This window comes from Schistocerca americana, chromosome 2 (genome assembly GCF_021461395.2).
Source record: "Schistocerca americana isolate TAMUIC-IGC-003095 chromosome 2, iqSchAmer2.1, whole genome shotgun sequence".
Classification (NCBI taxonomy): Eukaryota; Metazoa; Arthropoda; class Insecta; order Orthoptera; family Acrididae; genus Schistocerca; species Schistocerca americana.
The window spans coordinates 938,633,466-938,652,919 of NC_060120.1; the positions used below are offsets into that span (position 1 = coordinate 938,633,466).

At 47.1% G+C, this 19,454-nt stretch overlaps 1 protein-coding gene across 3 annotated transcripts in view; it reads right to left on the reverse strand.

Annotated features, from left to right (window-relative positions):
- Nucleotides 1-19,454, reverse strand: part of LOC124596031 (disks large 1 tumor suppressor protein) — a 940,679-nt gene that overhangs the window by 771,464 nt on the left and 149,761 nt on the right. For 2 of the 3 annotated variants that reach the window (XM_047134994.1, XM_047134993.1), the window contains exon 3: nucleotides 1,464-1,562. The exons of the other annotated variant lie outside the window; for it this stretch is intronic. In XM_047134994.1, coding sequence (XP_046990950.1) covers nucleotides 1,464-1,562 — 99 coding nt within the window. The remainder of the gene's footprint in view (nucleotides 1-1,463; nucleotides 1,563-19,454) is intronic. 3 annotated transcript variants of the gene reach the window in all.

Genomic DNA, 19,454 nt, shown 5'->3' on the forward strand with positions numbered 1-19,454 from the left:
GCCCACGACCAGCTTCACCCTTTCGATACACCTGTTGGCAAGTGGCGGCCACAGCAACCTGCACTTTGTCAAAGCCGCTTACATTAGACGATTTCTCTATTTGCGGCCCGTATCGTCGCTATAATTATTCCCCATTCGCCTCTGCAGACGCACATATACTTCCCTCGTCGCTTCCCGTGTCCGAAACGCAGCCAGACAACATTCAGTTTCACAATGGGCGCCATACCAGTCTATTGGCTCGATAAATAAACACTACTTGACAAAAAAAGTGAAGCACTGAGAAGACTTGGTCGTATGTTGATGTAACTTTGTACAGGCACACGTCATTGGCAGGTATGTAAACAGAGCTACAATTCTCTGTGACATGTCGAATGGCCACCAGAGTGCATGTAGTGCTGTTTGTGTTTGCTGTTGTTACCAGGCCTGGTAGGTATATATAGACTGTAAACAGTGTCAGATGTTGAGTGATCACTGTGAAGGACATCACACAGATCCAAATGGCTCTGAGCACTATGGGACTTAACATCTGAGATCATGTCCCCTAGACTTAAACTAACTAACCTAAGGACATCACACAGACCCATTCCCGAGGCAGGATTCGAAACTGCGACCGTAGCAGTAGCGCGGTTCCGCACTGAAGCGCCTAGAACCGCTCGGCCACAGCGGCCGGCGACACGGAGATGCAGTCTACTCGTGCGAGACAGCGCTATCAGCGCCTGACACAGTCTGGCAGGGGCCTCGTTCTGGGTCTCCATTTGGCTGGCTGGTCGAATCGTGCGTTGTGGGGCATTTGGATGTGACAGTAGCCTGAAGTTGGACGGCTTCGGAACGTGAGCAGGCCATACTCGTTGTCAAGGTTTGTAGCGACTGAATGAACTCTTGAGGGCACACAATGTTGGCGCAATGTTTAAGTCTAATCTTCCTTCCTTCCTCCATGGGCACAACCGTGCTTCACGGACATACTGCGTCCTCATGACATGTTACTTTTCATGCTCCAGAATCGTGGTATTATTTTTCAACAGGACACAGCTCGTCCACACATGGCATGCCGCTATCCAGAATATCAACGACCAGTTATGTCAGGTGTGGCCAGTAATGTGGGAATATTCTCTGACCGAGAGAATCACGTCACCGTTTACTGTTTGAACCTGCAATGAAAAAAGTCACAGCACGGAGATGCTATTGGCTAACACAAGACATTACAGAGGCTGAAACAGATACGACACCTTGGTGAGACATATGACGCAACACCAATCCACCGAACAGTAACTGTAGGGTACGTGCACAACAAATCCCAAACTACCACGGAGACTACTGGCGTATGTACAGGCGGACCACCAGTCTACCAGCTGCAAGAGCACACGATCCAAAGCGGGGGACACTGGAGCGGACACAGCAGGGACGGACACGAGCCACCGCGGCGCCCACCACTACGAGGCAACGAAAATCGACGCGGAGGTCACCTTTTCTGTAAAGATCTCCGACAGGAAGGAGGGCTCCCTGCCCGCCAGGTAGGACGAGTTCCGCGACAGCCGCCTGCTCTCGCGCGGGTCGTCGATGATCTGCAGCAACAACACATGCGCCGCTTAATGACAGTCTGGAGTAGATCGCATGCCGCAATGCTCTGGACCTGCAAGCGGTAGCAGCGAAGCGCGCGCAGCGTCTGCGTTAAGAGGGAAACAGAGCGCGTGCCGGGCCAGGGTAAGGTCTTGCAGCAATGCATAACGGGGCGCAGCCGCCAACGCATCGCCAAGTCAGTTCCAGAAGACATCAGCAGCGCATTAGCCAAGAACCAAAGACAAAGTAAAAAAAACATGTTATTTCAAAAGGGTTCCATCCGACTGTGCCATTACATCAATGAGGCCAGAAACTTGGGGTGAATTTTAGCCCTTCACTGCGTTGCTGCTTTGCAGATGTGCAAAGCTAAGTTTCAACTCTCTTTTCACCTTTGTTCTTGAAGTTTAACGCATGAAACTGCTTTGCTGATGTGCTATGTTGTATTATGACGATAACTGATAAGATTCTGCTATTAGAATGCCCTACTGAGTGTATGACGCGACAATGTGGGTTGGTGTGAGTAGCATTGTAAGTCAGGCTGACATTGCTCTCTTTCGGCGGTGATTGTTAGTAATTGAATGGAAGAACACGTGAATGCAAAAAAATTGTAGTGCTTCTACAACCTTTGGAGAGTATTCTGCTCCGTTCATCTTGTATTTCTGCTAATAAATATGTGAGTAGCAAACAAATCAATTTTGTTTGCATATGTGCTGTAGTGCGTAATAATAGTTCTATCCACAATCGAACGATGAGAAAGTAGAGTTTCCTTCTTTCTGCTTTCTTCTAGTTTATCGTGATAGTTCGAGTGCTGTAATGGAGTCATTCTCGTATTTCGACAATGGGCGACGTAAAGTGATGACGTATGAAGAATTCATGGCCCTAGAATCCCCTTCTGGCAGTGAAGATGAGTTAGATTTTGACGTTTCAGACGAAGACCCGACCATAAATGTGAATGATCTGGAATCTGCAGATAGTGATAGCGATAGTTTCCCACAGTTTTGCACAAATGCAAACTGAATAAAAATAATTCTTTTTTCTGAATTAAAAACATATTATTTTTTTCAACATTTTTCCTGAAATCCTTGAACAGTTTGGAAAAAAAAAAAATTAACATCTAAAAACAAAATGCGTGTAATGAAGGGTTAACTTGGCAATATGGCTAAAAAATTTTTAGTTTTGAAAAGAGCCATTCGATCTTACCATGGTTTATCTTTTACATGTACACTGCATGATCAAAAGTATACGGACATGTATTAGCGGACATTAATGTGTTGCGCGTCCACTCTTCGCCTTTAAGACGGCTCGAACTCTGTTGGGGACTTTCAATGAGCTGTCTCAATGTCTCTGGAGGAATGACAGCCCGTTCTTCCTCTATAGCCGAAACCAGAGAAGATAGTTATGTTGGACACTGGAGTAGGGCTGTTGGCAAAATATCGATATATCACTATTTTTTCCAAAAATCGGTATCAAAATGGCAACATCCAGTGCCGAAATTTTTATTTTATGTTATACTTTTTCATAATTTCGGTAAATATTTGAAGTTGAACCTTTTGAAACTGCAGCATGTCATGTCATTTCTGGAAACCCAGAATCTACTATGTAGGTATCAACATGGATTCCGGAAACAGCGATCGTGTGAGACCCAACTCGCCTTATTTGTTCATGAGACCCAGAAAATATTAGATACAGGCTCCCAGGTAGATGCTATTTTTCTTGACTTCCGGAAGGCGTTCGATACAGTTCCGCACTGTCGCCTGATAAACAAAGTAAGAGCCTACGGAATATCAGACCAGCTGTGTGGCTGGATTGAAGAGTTTTTAGCAAACAGAACACAGCATGTTGTTATCAATGGAGAGACGTCTACAGACGTTAAAGTAACCTCTGGCGTGCCACAGGGGAGTGTTATGGGACCATTGCTTTTCACAATATATATAAATGACTTAGTAGATAGTGTCGGAAGTTCCATGCGGCTTTTCGCGGATGATGCTGTAGTATACAGAGAAGTTGCTGCATTAGAAAATTGTAGCGAAATACAGGAAGATCTGCAGCGGATAGGCACTAGGTGCAGGGAGTGGCAACTGACCCTTAACATAGACAAATGTAATGTATTGCGAATACATAGAAAGAAGGATCCTTTATTGTATGATTATATGATAGCGGAACAAACACTGGTAGCAGTTACTTCTGTAAAATATCTGGGAGTATGCGTACGGAACGATTTGAAGTGGAATGATCATATTAAACTAATTGTTGGTAAGGCGGGTACCAGGTTGAGATTCATTGGGAGAGTGCTTAGAAAATGTAGTCCATCAACAAAGGAGGTGGCTTACAAAACACTCGTTCGACCTATACTTGAGTATTGCTCATCAGTGTGGGATCCGTACCAGGTCGGGTTGACGGAGGAGATAGAGAAGATCCAAAGAAGAGCGGCGCGTTTCGTCACTGGGTTATTTGGTAACCGTGATAGCGTTACGGAGATGTTTAATAAACTCAAGTGGCACACTCTGAGAGAGAGGCGCTCTGCATCGCGGTGTAGCTTGCTCGCCAGGTTTCGAGAGGGTGCGTTTCTGGATGAGGTATCGAATATATTGCTTCCCCCTACTTATACTTCCCGAGGAGATCACGAATGTAAAATTAGAGAGATTAGAGCGCGCACGGAGGCTTTCAGACAGTCGTTCTTCCCGCGAACCATACGCGACTGGAACAGGAAAGGGAGGTAATGACAGTGGCACGTAAAGTGCCCTCCGCCACACACCGTTGGGTGGCTTGCGGAGTATCGATGTAGATGTATTTTACTTTCATTGTGTGAAGGTGTCTTACCACTTTTTGAACTTTCATCACGTCCAATCTTTCACTTTAATTGTGTGAACCAAGAATGTTTGCCACAAAAGAATAAGAAGTCGGATTGCACTGAGAGGGTGGGGGGTGGGGGTGGAGGTGGAGGTGTGAATAGAATAACAACATTTCGGATGTGAAGAAATAGCACACCAGTGACGTTAAAAAAGAATTTTTAACGCAACTAGTGTGCTATATCTTCACATCGGCATTCTTCAAAAACAGTTGCTGAAAATGATGAACAAAAATCTAAATGACAAGACTGGTCTTTGCGTCGGAACAGAAACTGCAAGCTTTAGCTTCACCATGAAATTTTGATACCGCAATTTCTAGGTCACTGGCGTTGGCAGAAATGAGAAAAATAGGAAAGTCGACATGAAGGGTTCCGGACAAATCCGATATGTGGACGAAACCGAACGACGGATCCATCGAACACCTGCTGAGCCCAATAGCCATCTTCGAGGCCCCTTTATCTATCAACACTGTCTGTCGAGAACTCCACAAAGCGAATAATCATGGACGAGCTGCTATGCCGAAACTATTAGTGACGACAATCAACTTAAAGAAGTGCAAAACATCCTGGACGGCTGATCAGTGGAAAAACGTCATATGGTCCGACGACTAAACGTCTTCGTTATTTTCAACATCGGGCAGGGTTTACGTCTGGAGAAAGCCAAGAGAAGCCTACAATCCTGATTGCTTGATTCCAACGGTTAAATATGGAGGTGGAAGTGTGATGGTATGGGCAGCTACATCATGGTATTCTGCAGGCCCCATCTTTACTCTCAGATGCCGTGTTTTAGCCAACGATTATGTGAACATTTTAGGTGATCAGGTGCACCCCATGATTCATATGTTCGTTCCCCAACAATGATGCCATATTTCAGGACGATAATGCACCCAATCACACAGCCAGGACAGTACAATCGTAGTATGAGGAGCACGCAAATGAAGTGCAGCGTCTTCCCTGGCCAGACTTGAACATTATCGAATCCTTGTAGGCGGTATACGAGCTCAGACGGCGGAGCAATTTCTGCCTCCCTCACCACTACAGGAGTAGAAGAGGTTCTGGTCTTAGAGTGGCATAACATTCCACTGGAGACTATACAACATAGTATGCCAGTATTCCGAGAAGAATCAAATGTTTCAAATGGCTCTGAGCACTATAGGACTTAACATCTGAGGTCATCAGTCCCCTAGAACTATTAAACCTAACTAACCTAAGGACATCTCACACATCCATGCCCGAGGCACGATTCGAACCTGCGACCGTAGCGGTCGGTCGCGCGGTTCCAGACTGAAGCGCCTAGAACCGCTCGGCCACACCGGCCGACCGAGAAGAATCGTAGCTGCATTACGGGAAAATGGGGGTCCAACCACTTACGAATAAATCATTCCCACGTGGTACAGATGTTCACATTATTTAGCCTATCCTCTGTATATTCTTATTCAAGTTCGCATTTTTAAAAAAGATTCCATGGCTTCCTACTGATTTAACAGTAGTATCCTCTGGAGTGTCAACGTTATGTACAAACAAAAGCGCTCCCCATTTCTAACAGCTCCTTTCAAGCGTGCTCCAGACCAACAACATCAGAAACGTGGGAAACACGTCCCTTGTGAGGACGGCATTATTTTGCCTTTACGGTAGTTACAGAATAACCTTGGTCTTCTTCCTGGCAAGGGCCAGCTCCCCCTCCAGTTTACAGCTAGATCATACGTCTCGAACGGTCCTTGAGGACCTCATATTACTCGGTGAGTTGGCAGGGAGCAGCTTCACCGCAGGATATTCCTGTGTGAAATAACGTCACTGAAAGGCATCGCGATGGTCTAGTTTTGATGCCGACACTAAAGACGACGAGCCGCCTGCAGTTTTGTGTGGGGAAGCGTTCACGCGGTGACGCTATCGACGCCCCTGCGGCTGTCACCACGTCGCGGGACTCACTACGGCGGCTTTATACCCGGCCCGTTCTACTTGCCAGCGCGTGGGCGCCTTCCTTATCTGTTGCCGGCAGCGGCGCCTCTCTAGGAGATAAAGGACGCTAGTTCCGCGGAAACCTCGCAGTCATTTATGCGAACGAGTTCTGGGACGTGTGCACTTGCCGCTCTGACTATCAGCGTATAGCGCTTCTGAGAAACGTTTCACGGTCGACCTCTTCGGCAACTGCTTGCTACTATCCCGATACTGGCAATCATGACGTCAAGCGCATTCCTCATAACCATGGCCATGTCAAGCGAGCTTCCCACGGTCAATGACTGAATTGTTAATGAGCAACGTAGTGGACTATTCGTACAGACAGAAGAAAACCAGATGTTTTCTGTCTGTTTTTATTTGAATTGTTAATGAGCAAGGTAGTGGACTATTCGTACAGACAGAAGAAAACCAGAAGTTTTTTGTCTGTTTTTATTTGTTTGTTGTCGCTTTCATTGTACTACCCGATAAAGGGGAACATAGACACCGCCATCGCTGGTACTAAATTGGGTGAGAGATACACTAGTGCTCTTCCTCCACCCCCCAACCCCTAGTTGCCCATAGATGGTGGGCGATATACACTCCTGGAAATTGAAATAAGAACACCGTGAATTCATTGTCCCAGGAATGGGAAACTTTATTGACACATTCCTGGGGTCAGATACATCACATGATCACACTGACAGAACCACAGGCACATAGACACAGGCAACAGAGCATGCACAATGTCGGCACTAGTACAGTGTATATCCACCTTTCGCAGCAATGCAGGCTGCTATTCTCCTATGGAGACGATCGTAGAGATGCTGGATGTAGTCCTGTGGAACGGCTTGCCATGCCATTTCCACCTGGCGCCTCAGTTGGACCAGCGTTCGTGCTGGACGTGCAGACCGCGTGAGACGACGCTTCATCCAGTCCCAAACATGCTCAATGGGGGACAGATCCGGAGATCTTGCTGGCCAGGGTAGTTGACTTACACCTTCTAGAGCATGTTGGGTGCCACGGGATACATGCGGACGTGCACTGTCCTGTTGGAACAGCAAGTTCCCTTGCCGGTCTAGGAATGGTAGAACGATGGGTTCCATGACGGTTTGGATGTACCGTGCACTATTCAGTGTCCCCTCGACGATCACCAGTGGTGTACGGCCAGTGTAGGAGATCGCTCCCCACACCATGATGCCGGGTGTTGGCCCTGTGTGCCTCGGTCGTATGCAGTCCTGATTGTGGCGCTCACCTGCATGGCGCCAAACACGCATACGACCATCATTGGCACCAAGGCAGAAGAGACTCTCATCGCTGAAGACGACACGTCTCCATTCGTCCCTCCATTCACGCCTGTCGCGACACCACTGGAGGCGGGCTGCACGATGTTGGGGCGTGAGTGGAAGACGGCCTAACGGTGTGCGGGACCGTAGCCCAACTTCATGGAGACGGTTGCGAATGGTCCTCGCCGATACCCCAGGAGCAACAGTGTCCCTAATTTGCTGGGAAGTGGCGGTGTGGTCCCCTACGGCACTGCGTAGGATCCTACGGTCTTGGCGTGCATCCGTGCGTCGCTGCGGTCCGGTCGCAGGTCGACGGGCACGTGCACCTTCCGCCGACCACTGGCGACAACATCGATGTACTGTGGAGACCTCACGCCCCACGTGTTGAGCAATTCGGCGGTACGTCCACCCGGCCTCCCGCATGCCCACTATACGCCCTCGCTCAAAGTCCGTCAACTGCACATACGGTTCACGTCCACGCTGTCACGGCATGCTACCAGTGTTAAAGACTGCGATGGAGCTCCGTATGCCACGGCAAACTGGCTGACACTGACGGCGGCGGTGCACAAATGCTGCGCAGCTAGCGCCATTCGACGGCCAACACCGCGGTTCCTGGTGTGTCCGCTGTGCCGTGCGTGTGATCATTGCTTGTACAGCCCTCTCGCAGTGTCCGGAGCAAGTGTGGTGGGTCTGACACACCGGTGTCAATGTGTTCTTTTTTCCATTTCCAGGAGTGTATATACATAACACGCGCGAAAAGACTTGGCGGTGTGTTTAGAACATTCCACGTTACTCCCACATCGAACTTTGCCTTACACAGTGTGTTACAGATATTTTTTCTATAAATTACAAAACAGTAAGCGAAAGAAATATTTGTTTACGTAGATAAACGTAAGATACGTTCCTCTTTTTGCGGAGTTAAGAATACAGTTTATCCAGTTATTTTCCAGTAAGTTAGAGCAAAGAGTTATAATTTTTTAAGGAAAATATTTCTTAGGGTCGTGTACCGCCATCGGTAAAACCATATGTCTGACTGCTACAACCCATTTTTCTCAAGAAATGGTAGACGTACCATATTGAAATTTATGTCACATACTAAGAGGTAGGGTCCCTTGGCGGTGTAACAACTTGGGAAGCTTCCAAGCCAATGCAATCAAAAGATACGGCCATTTTATGTCACACATTTTGATAGCCGCAAACTCACTCATCGAAATCTAAGGGGAAGGTATTTACCGTTGGCCTACAACCATGACATTTGCCAATAAGCAAGATTTCACTGTATGCCTGAAGGGAAATATCCTAAAATTGTGAATTTGTAATTATATCAAACGAAAAAAAAATTTTCGCGTGTGTTATGTATATACACTCCTGGAAATGGAAAAAAGAACACATTGACACCGGTGTGTCAGACCCACCATACTTGCTCCGGACACTGCGAGAGGGCTGTACAAGCAATGATCACACGCACGGCACAGCGGACACACCAGGAACCGCGGTGTTGGCCGTCGAATGGCGCTAGCTGCGCAGCATTTGTGCACCGCCGCCGTCAGTGTCAGCCAGTTTGCCGTGGCATACGGAGCTCCATCGCAGTCTTTAACACTGGTAGCATGCTGCGACAGCGTGGACGTGAACCGTATGTGCAGTTGACGGACTTTGAGCGAGGGCGTATAGTGGGCATGCGGGAGGCCGGGTGGACGTACCGCCGAATTGCTCAACACGTGGGGCGTGAGGTCTCCACAGTACATCGATGTTGTCGCCAGTGGTCGGCGGAAGGTGCACGTGCCCGTCGACCTGCGACCGGACCGCAGCGACGCACGGATGCACGCCAAGACCGTAGGAACCTACGCAGTGCCATAGGGGACCGCACCGCCACTTCCCAGCAAATTAGGGACACTGTTGCTCCTGGGGTATCGGCGAGGACCATTCGCAACCGTCTCTATGAAGCTGGGCTACGGTCCCGCACACCGTTAGGCCGTCTTCCGCTCACGCCCCAACATCGTGCAGCCCGCCTCCAGCGGTGTCGCGACAGGCGTGAATGGAGGGACGAATGGAGACGTGTCGTCTTCAGCGATGAGAGTCGCTTCTGCCTTGGTGCCAATGATGGTCGTATGCGTGTTTGGCGCCGTGCAGGTGAGCGCCACAATCAGGACTGCATACGACCGAGGCACACAGGGCCAACACCCGGCATCATGGTGTGGGGAGCGATCTCCTACACTGGCCGTACACCACTGGTGATCGTCGAGGGGACACTGAATAGTGCACGGTACATCCAAACCGTCATGGAACCCATCGTTCTACCATTCCTAGACCGGCAAGGGAACTTGCTGTTCCAACAGGACAGTGCACGTCCGCATGTATCCCGTGCCACCCAACGTGCTCTAGAAGGTGTAAGTCAACTACCCTGGCCAGCAAGATCTCCGGATCTGTCCCCCATTGAGCATGTTTGGGACTGGATGAAGCGTCGTCTCACGCGGTCTGCACGTTCAGCACGAACGCTGGTCCAACTGAGGCGCCAGGTGGAAATGGCATGGCAAGCCGTTCCACAGGACTACATCCAGCATCTCTACGATCGTCTCCATGGGAGAATAGCAGCCTGCATTGCTGCGAAAGGTGGATATACACTGTACTAGTGCCGACATTGTGCATGCTCTGTTGCCTGTGTGTATGTGCCTGTGGTTCTGTCAGTGTGATCATGTGATGTATCTGACCCCAGGAATGTGTCAATAAAGTTTCCCCTTCCTGGGACAATGAATTCACGGTGTTCTTATTTCAATTTCCAGGAGTGTAGTAGTAGTAGTAGTAGTAGTAGTTGTTGTTGTTGTTTGTGTTCAAATGTGTGTGAAATCTTATGGGACGTAACTGCTAAGGTCATCAGTCCCTAAGCTTACACACAACCTAAATTATCCTAAGGACAAACACAGACACACCCAAGCTCGAGGGAGGACTCGAGCCTCCGCCGGGACCAGCCGCACAGTCCATGACTGAAGCGTCTGAGACTGCTCGGCTAATCCCGCGCGGCTGTTCTGTGTGTGTGTGTGTGTGTGTGTGTGTGTGTGTGTGTGTGTGTGTGTGTGTGTGCGCGCGTGCGTGCGTGCGTGTGTTTGCGCTTTTCTGCACCTTTGTCAAGTTATATCTTACATATATGTGGTACTGATAGATCATATTATATCATTGACCACATCTCCTCCTTCGACTTTGTTTATATTATAGATTTCGTTCGAGTTGTTTCGTTTCAGAAATACACGCGTGAAGTTACAGTACTCCTACTACACCTGCTTGAAATTTTTTGTTGTAACATGATCAGCCTTTGGTCAATATTTCTTACTACAAAATGCGTTTACACGGTAGTAGACAGTTAGAACGACACAAGTGACTGCAGATCACACAGTGCTCGTACTTACGTCTACCTAGAGAGCTGTGATACAGAAAGACACCAAAACCATTTACTGACTGTGTTGACAGAGTGCAAATTCGACAACTGTGCTCATGTCCGCAACCGAATGTCTTTTAACCTCCCTGATGAACAAGTGCTCACGCTTCAGAAAATATGCGTTTGCACACCCACCTTCATTAGAATGGTTTCTCTCGTTTCGATGAGTACTACCACTACTCAAAACATTCGATACGTCTTGTACTTTAACACCCTGTGCATATTTTCGTTCTGTAGGCGAGCGCCTACGTAGCTCACACACGTGACTCTTTTTGCAGGCAGGGCAGGACGTGGGCTCTGCCGCCCGCCTCGTGCGCCCAGACCCGGAGTGGCCCAAGCAGGTTTTTGCGGCTCCGGTCGGAAGCTTTTAATCATACGGCGGCCGTGCTCGCTGCGCTATTAGCGCCGCGTAAATCACACCGCGAACGTGCACAAGGAGCAATTAATCACTTCTGCATACTTACCGACCATAAATACGCCAGCCCTCGCCCCGGTACCGAGAGATACTCGTTTCAAACCTTGGCAAGTGCAAGAACACGCGGAAGAAAGCCTCTTCTCTTTTTTTCCGGAGCATTAATATCGTACGGTGTCGTGCACGCCGCTGACGTGGATTACACCGCAAAACCAACAAAATACATGCACGCCTTCTTTCGTGACATGCCAAGCTTGTATTCTGTAGTAACGGGGTCAAAACACCTGTCCGTAAACAAAGGTTTGGCGAGAACGTCATAAGATGATCTTTGATTTAAACAAAGCATATGACAGCTTCCGCCAAGAGGGTATGATCAAGTGTTTGATTGAATTCAAATACCTGGGGCCTGTACTAAAACGAGGACCTTCCAGCCAAGTAGAAATATAACAGAGACTGCAAGCTGTCAATAGCCTTCATTCTGTCTGCAAGAAGAAAAATGTCTCAGCAATAAATTAACTGTAAAACACCTTAATAGACCTAAAGATGGTGTGTGTTTGAAAGAAAGGTGCTTCGTAAAATGGAAGGACCTGCTGTACATGCAAAAAGTGGAGAATGTACATCACGCACATGGTATATGTAATGGAAATACATCTACAGTGGACAGGTCACATAGTTCGTATGCCAGAACGCCGGCGTTAAAATGTCAAAATAACTAGCACCAGACCTGTGGGAAGACTCCGAACAAGGTGAATGGACTGTGTTTAGAATGATTGACAGCAAGCAGGATTGTCGGATGGATGACAACAAAGATAGCCCGTGCTCCACTGGGCCTGATAATCGCAACTATCTTTGCCGCATAACTGGCCTTTCATCATTACATCATATTTATCATTTTCAAATGGTTCAAATGGCTCTGAGCACTATGGGACTCAACTTCTGCGGTCATTGGTCCCCTAGAACTTAGAACTAGTGAAACCTAACTAACCCAAGGACATCACACACATCCATGCCCTAGGCAGGATTCGAACCTACGACCGTAGCGGTCTCGCGGTTCCAGACTGCAGCGCCCAGAACCGCACGGCCACTTCGGCCGGCTTATCATTTTCGAAGATGCTGATTATTCGCTTAATTTAATCTAATATATCTCTATACTCTTAGAATAAACTTTCATAATCTTCCGTCCGCAGCTCGTGGTCGTGCGGTAGCGTTCTCGCTTCCCACGCCCGGGTTCCCGGGTTCGATTCCCGGCGGGGTCAGGGATTTTCTCTGCATCGTGATGACTGGGTGTTGTGTGATGTCCTTAGGTTAGTTAGGTTTAAGTAGTTCTAAGTTCTAGGGGACTGATGACCATAGAAGTTTAGTCCCATAGTGCTCAGAGCCATCTGAACCATAATCTTCCATTCAGGTATCTTGTCTGATGAGTTCGTTCTTTTCCAGCCCCGTTCGCGACTATTCCAGACCCATTCCGCTGAACTATCACCACCGCCACTTGAATGACAGTCGCTGGCAGCTGAATGCTGGATATAATTGTAATGTACCTAACGGAGGTTACTCTACGAGATTCAAGTAACGTTGGGCATTATAAAGAAACGTTAAATTATTTAATACGCAATTTCATTCCCATTGGAATCTGACAAGGCCGGATTGGTAAGTCCGTGATTTCGACGAGAGATCGTGCTGTAATCGCAAGTTTCTTATTGGCACTGAGTTGCATATCTAGTCCGTGTATAATTACGGAAATTCGTCGAGAAGTGTATTGTAGAGCACTGTTCAGAGCGTTTAATAGATAGTTGTGTTTTCCATCCTGAAAATGGAGAACATTGACTTCCGTGTACTGAAAAACACTACTGTTTTTGTATGGTGAGAGAATCAGCGAAACTGAAGAGAAGCTGAGAAAGGAATATGGGGACTCTGCTACACAACATGGTATGGTGCCCGTTAGAGTACGAGGGATGAAGAGCATGCAGGACGCCCAGCTGAGGTCACAACAGTGGTGGTTCAAAATGGTTCAAATGGCTCTAAGCACTACGGGACTTAACATCTGAGGTCATCAGTCCCCTAGACCTAGAACTACTTAAACCTAACTAACCTAAGGACATCACACACATCCACACCCGCAGGATACGAAAATGCGACCGTTGCAGCCGCTTGGTTCCGGACTGAGGCGCCTACAACCGCTCGACCGCAGCAGCCGTTTCAACAGTGGTGAATAAAGCTTGCCATATTTTGCAGGAAGACTGAGAGTGTAGATCCGCTAGGTAACCAAGGACGTAAACATCTCAAGTGAACGGGTACATAATATTTTGCGCGAAAATTTGGCCATAGGAAAGGTGTCAGCAAGATGGGTGCCGCAAAAGCTCACAGTTGACAATAAGCGCAATCGTGCGATCATTTCATAGGTATGTCTGCACATGTTCACACATGTTCAGTCGCAATCCCTATAAGTTTTCCCGGCGTTATTTCAATTTCACAGCTGATAGAACGTGGATCCATTACTTTCGCCGGCCGCGATGGCCGTGCGGTTCTGGCGCCGCAGTCCGGAACCGCGGGACCGCTACGGTCGCAGGTTCGAATCCTGCCTCGGGCATGGGTGTGTATGATGTCCTTAGGTTAGTTAGGTTTAAGTAGTTCTAAGTTCTAGGGGACTTATGACCTAAGATGTTGAGTCCCATAGTGCTCAGAGCCATTTGAACCATTACTTCCGATCTGAGACAAAATGACAATCAAAGCAGCGGATTTCTACCGGCGAAAGTGCTTCAAAGAAAGCGAAAACGTTTTCATCAGCTGGAGAAGTCATTATGACAGTCTTTTGGGATTCTGAAGGCGTGATGTTTACTGACAACCTACCAAAGCCTTAATGGACCACTTTCACAAGCAGCTGTTAAAGAAACGACCACATTTGGTGAAGCTTTCCCTTTCACCAGGAGATTCTGCAAACCAAGACGTCAGTCGTTACAATGGCAAAAATTGTGGAAGTGTACTAAGAACTGCTACATCACCCACCTTGTGCTCCACATTTGGCTCCTAGCAACTTCTTCCTCTTTACAAACCTGAACAACTGGCTCGATAGGGAGGAACTCACTTACAATGAAGACATGGTGGCAGAAACAGACTCGTACGAGATATTTTGTAGACCTCGAAAATATCGTATTTTCTAGAAGGGTTAATAAAACTGGAGGAATGTAGCGCAAAGTGTTGTGAGCTAAAAAAAGATTATGATAAGAAAGGACGTAAATTTTTTTTTGTAAAATAGTGTTTTCTTTAAGAGAGTCACAAACTTATCAATTTTCTCTCGTAACGTATCTTATTGCTAGATACAATTAACGGACCTACGCAAAGTGACTGCGGTATTTACATAACATTGGCAATTTGATCGAAGGTTTATTTATTTTAAATATAATTTCATGTTTCTAGGTATTTTATTAACTGTTGTGGGCTGTCCAACAGTTACGCAGTTAGATCCAGGAACTGAAATAAAACCCTAAAATTTACTTAAGCGCGGCCCAAATTACCCAGTTCTTACAGCTGAGTCACTTTAGCATTGTCCATTTTTTTAAAATTCAACACTATGCCTTACTGCTAGATCTCACGTGACACTACTGCTCACGCATATGTGGCTGACCGACATACACACGAGTAACGCTGAAAGCTCCCGTCAGCATCACGACAGCGAACGTCAGCAGTCAGCATTCCCCTCGACCGGCGTCAGCAATGGTTTACGTATCACAACACAGCTGGCTACGGCCTCCTATAGCGTTGCTTTCAAAGCCTGAAACAGATCGGTGGTGGGTGGAGGGGGAGGTGAGGAGAGGGGGGCGGGGGGGGGGGGGGGCACGAGGTTTCATGCCGGCAACCGTATGGTCGAGAGGAACTTGATGATCACTCGAAGTCCATATTGGCTGCAAAGGATTTACTTCTAAATTTTATTTTGTGATGGATCGGTATCAGACCATCTGTGTGTACCAGAACTATCTTCACTGCAAGTTGTGGCAAGTAATGTAGGACGCCCAAACTATATCCAGAGCGAGAAATATATCGGGAAACACCTAACCTAAGCCATAGTGGACATTGTGGCTTTTCTGTCATACAGGCTAACTTACGACGTTTATAGCTGTCGAACTATGACAAAGAGGATACGAGACAAACGTCAGACTGGCATAAAGTGTACTACGTGCTTAGGCATGCAAACGTTTAGCATTTGAGCGTAGCCGCACGAAGCAGAAGTGACGCATCTACAGGATGTTCCAGCGACATATTTGCGGTCGTACACGCAGTCGTTCCTGGAGAGTCCTAGGGCTCAGCTCATACCAGTTAATTAAGGTGGCCGACAAGGGACGGCTGCTGCTCAACGCAGTGCCAAGTTAGCGCTAGTGCTTTTATACACAGAAACAAAGAGTGTGATTATTACATAGAGATGTTTCTGTCGACATTTTAACAGAAGATGGGCTCCCACTAAAAACACAATATACAGATTGCATCGGCAATTTAAAATAATGGGATGTTAGAACCAAAGCGGTCACGCGCATCTCAAATCTGATCCCCTGAAAACGTGGAAACTGTGAGAATGGCGGTGCAACGGACCCTCGGTAATTAAACTGGGAGAGCTGCAGCCGAACTTGCAATACTGCATCGCTCTATTCAGTGCAGGCTTCATTCAGACGTTGATTTGCTGCCGCACAAAGTGACAGGTCTCTCTACTGTCCTCGGTCAACATAAAGAAGACAGGCGTAATTTTGCTGTTTCAGTAATGATATGGGAAAGCGAACGATTCATGCATAACGTCTGGTTCTCTGAAGAGGCGTACATCGACGTTAACGGCGTTGTAAATAAACAAAACGTAAGGTTTTGGGCTTGGACCTTTCTTTTTCGACGAAACGGTCAATTCTGAACGGTACATCGGCATGTTTCAAAACCAGTTCCCTAGCCGGCCGCAGTGGCTGAGCGGTTCTAGGCGCTACAGTCTGGAATCGCGCGACCGCTACGATCGCAGGTTCGAATCTTGCCTCGGGCATGGATGTGTGTGATGTCCTTAGGTTAGTTAGGTTTAAGTAGTTCTAAGTCTAGGGGACTGATGACCTGAGATGTTAAGTCCCATAGTGCTGAGAGCCATTTGAACCATTTGAGCATCTCAGTGTCCTTCCGACTGGCACAGTGGGGGCAGGCGTTATCGTACAACGGGGTGATTTCGTCAGACACCATTTATGGGCGTTTTGCTTTTATGGGGCGTCGTAGTTCTATAAAGTGTCTTCATAGGGCTGCTCATTGATTGTGGTTCCACGCTCGAGGAACTCGACGAGCAAAGGACTCTTGAAGGCCAAGGAGATCATCATGAACTTACCGGAACTTCAGTGAACAGTTTTGGACTTCTTTGGCGTGGGAGATGTGGGATGTTTCCACTGCTGGTTTTGCCGTTTTCCTTCGGGCTGTCGGAATGCTATCGGATGGAATCCTCCTGTTGCACGATAAGGCCCGATCCTACACTGCCAATCGGATAAACGCTATGCTTCAGCGATTTGGTTGGGTACACAGCAACAGCCTCTGTACTGCCTACTTATTTCACCGTGTGATTTTCATATCTTTTGCGACTTGGAGAAAGACATGCGTGGACGTCAGGTTCATTAGGACGGGGAAATGCGGAAGTGGGGGCGATTGTGGATTTGTCAGCGACCGATAGCGTTCTACGGAACAGAAACTGATCGTCTCCTCTCCATGTGGGATAAATGTCTTAACGCATGTGGTGGTTACTTTTAATGCAGCCATTCCATCGTCCCGTTGTGGCTGGTATTCGGTTGTCACTTGACTGTCACTCATACATTTGTTTCTTTTATTCTTCCCTAAAATATTAATTTCGAATGTAAAGGTACGATAATGGGTTTCAAATATTCGCTGAGTGACGGGAGAAGAGCGTCATGTGGGAATAAAATATCTTTATTAATCATTTTGTGACAATATGCTGCATGAAAAGAACGTATGAACCGCCACACAGCATCACATCCCGGGCGATGAAGCCCCCAGGAGACATAGCTGATGCAACGGAGACGCGGAACGGTGGACATCGAACAAGAGACAAGGAAAACACGGCCATCCATAGTTTTCTGAAGAATGAAGACTAAAAGCTGACTGTATAGTCAGTCGCAGATTTGTATCAATTTTAGATTGCGCCAGAGTCTTTCAAATACGTTAAACAATTGGAAGCCAGATTTGAATTCCAGGGCACCATACGTGATTTTTGTGCTGGTTTCCAGGTTTTTTTAAATGTAGACAGCTATTTGTGCTGATTCACCCGAGATAAACTTTTACTATCATACGCTCGGGCTGAAGTGGACTCGATTGCTCATACAAGGTGTTAGGGGTGAAGGGGTTGGATTGTTTGGGGGAAGAGACGAAACAGCGAGGTCATCGGTCTCATCGGATTAGGGAAGGATGGGGAAGGAAGTCGGCCGCGCCCTTTCAAAGGAACCATCCCAGTATTTGCCTGGAGCGATGTAGGGAAATCACGGAAAACCTAAATCAGGATGCCCGGACGCGGGATTGAACCGTCGTCCTCCCGATGCGAGTCCAGTGTGCTACCACTGCGCCACCTCGGTCGGTGAAGTGACAGATTTGTTATCATTGGTACCTTAATACGCACCCACTTAAGTGTGTTAGTTGTTTTTTCTCTGCGTCTAACAGTCTCTCTGCAAACGTATTACACAATTCATTACCTGATGTCTCCTGGACAATCGTAACTGCACTGCGAAGTGGATTATAACTGTCAGTATTGACTTCCCGTTTTGCATCCACAGTTCAATACCTGACCCACTGCTAAGTAGAAAATAAAGATTAACAGCTTGCTTGTGCCACACGTTTGGAGGTACTAACCAACCTAAAAACGTACTACTCGTAATAGCTGCAATTATTAGCCTGCCAATGACGTAAATACTTATATGGAATGTAATTAAATCAGATGATGCTGAGGGAATTAGATTAGGAAATTCGACACTTTAAAGTAGCAGATCAGCTTTTCTATTTGGGGAACAAAATAACTGATGATGGTCGAAGTAGTGAGGATATAAAATATAGACTGGCTATGGCAAGAATAGCTTTTCTGAAGAAGAGACATTTGTTAGCATCGATTATAAATTTAAGTGCCAGGAAGTCTTTTCTAGAAGTATTAGTATGGAGTGTAACCATGTGTGAATGTGAAACATGGATGATAAACAGTTTAGACAAGAGGAGAATAGAAGCTTTTGAAATGTTGTGCTACAGAAGAATGCTGAAGATTAGACGGGTAGATCACATAACTAATGAGGAGGTACTGAACAGAATTGAGGAGAAGAGGAATTTGTGGCACAACTTGACTAGCAGAAGGCATCGGTTGGTAGGACATGTTCTGAGGCATCAAGGGATCACCGATTTAGTATTGGAGGGCAGCACGGAGGGTAAAAATCGTAGAGGGAAGAGATGAATACACTAAGCTGATTAGGTAGGATGTAGGATGCAGCAGTTACTTGGAGATGAAGCTTGAACAGGATAGAGCAGCATGGAGAGGCGCATCAAACCAGTCTCTGAAGACCTCAACAACAACAACAACAAGTGATCTAATGTTATTAGGTACACTGTCCTCGGTCATCAACGGAGATATTCGCATTTATAATCCTAACATCTTATATGATAAAGGAACCGCCACAGAGTAGCAGCTCTGTATATTAAGTTCATCACAACCGAGTCATCTAGAAATTTACGTTTTCTTCCTACTGTACTGAATGTGCACAGTAAATAAAATTTCGTTATTCCCCATCCTTCCTGGTCCAGCAGTTTTAACGACCAGCAGTGTATTTTCCGTAGTACATTGTGAGAAGGGTTTTCTTTGAAAGATACAATCAGTGAGGGGAATCGCATGCTGTCACCATGGTCTGCCAATAACACGACTCGCGCCGTACACCGAAGTGACGTGAACGGCGCAGCCCAAAGTAAAAAGCGAGGCCGGAAACCGGGCACACAACC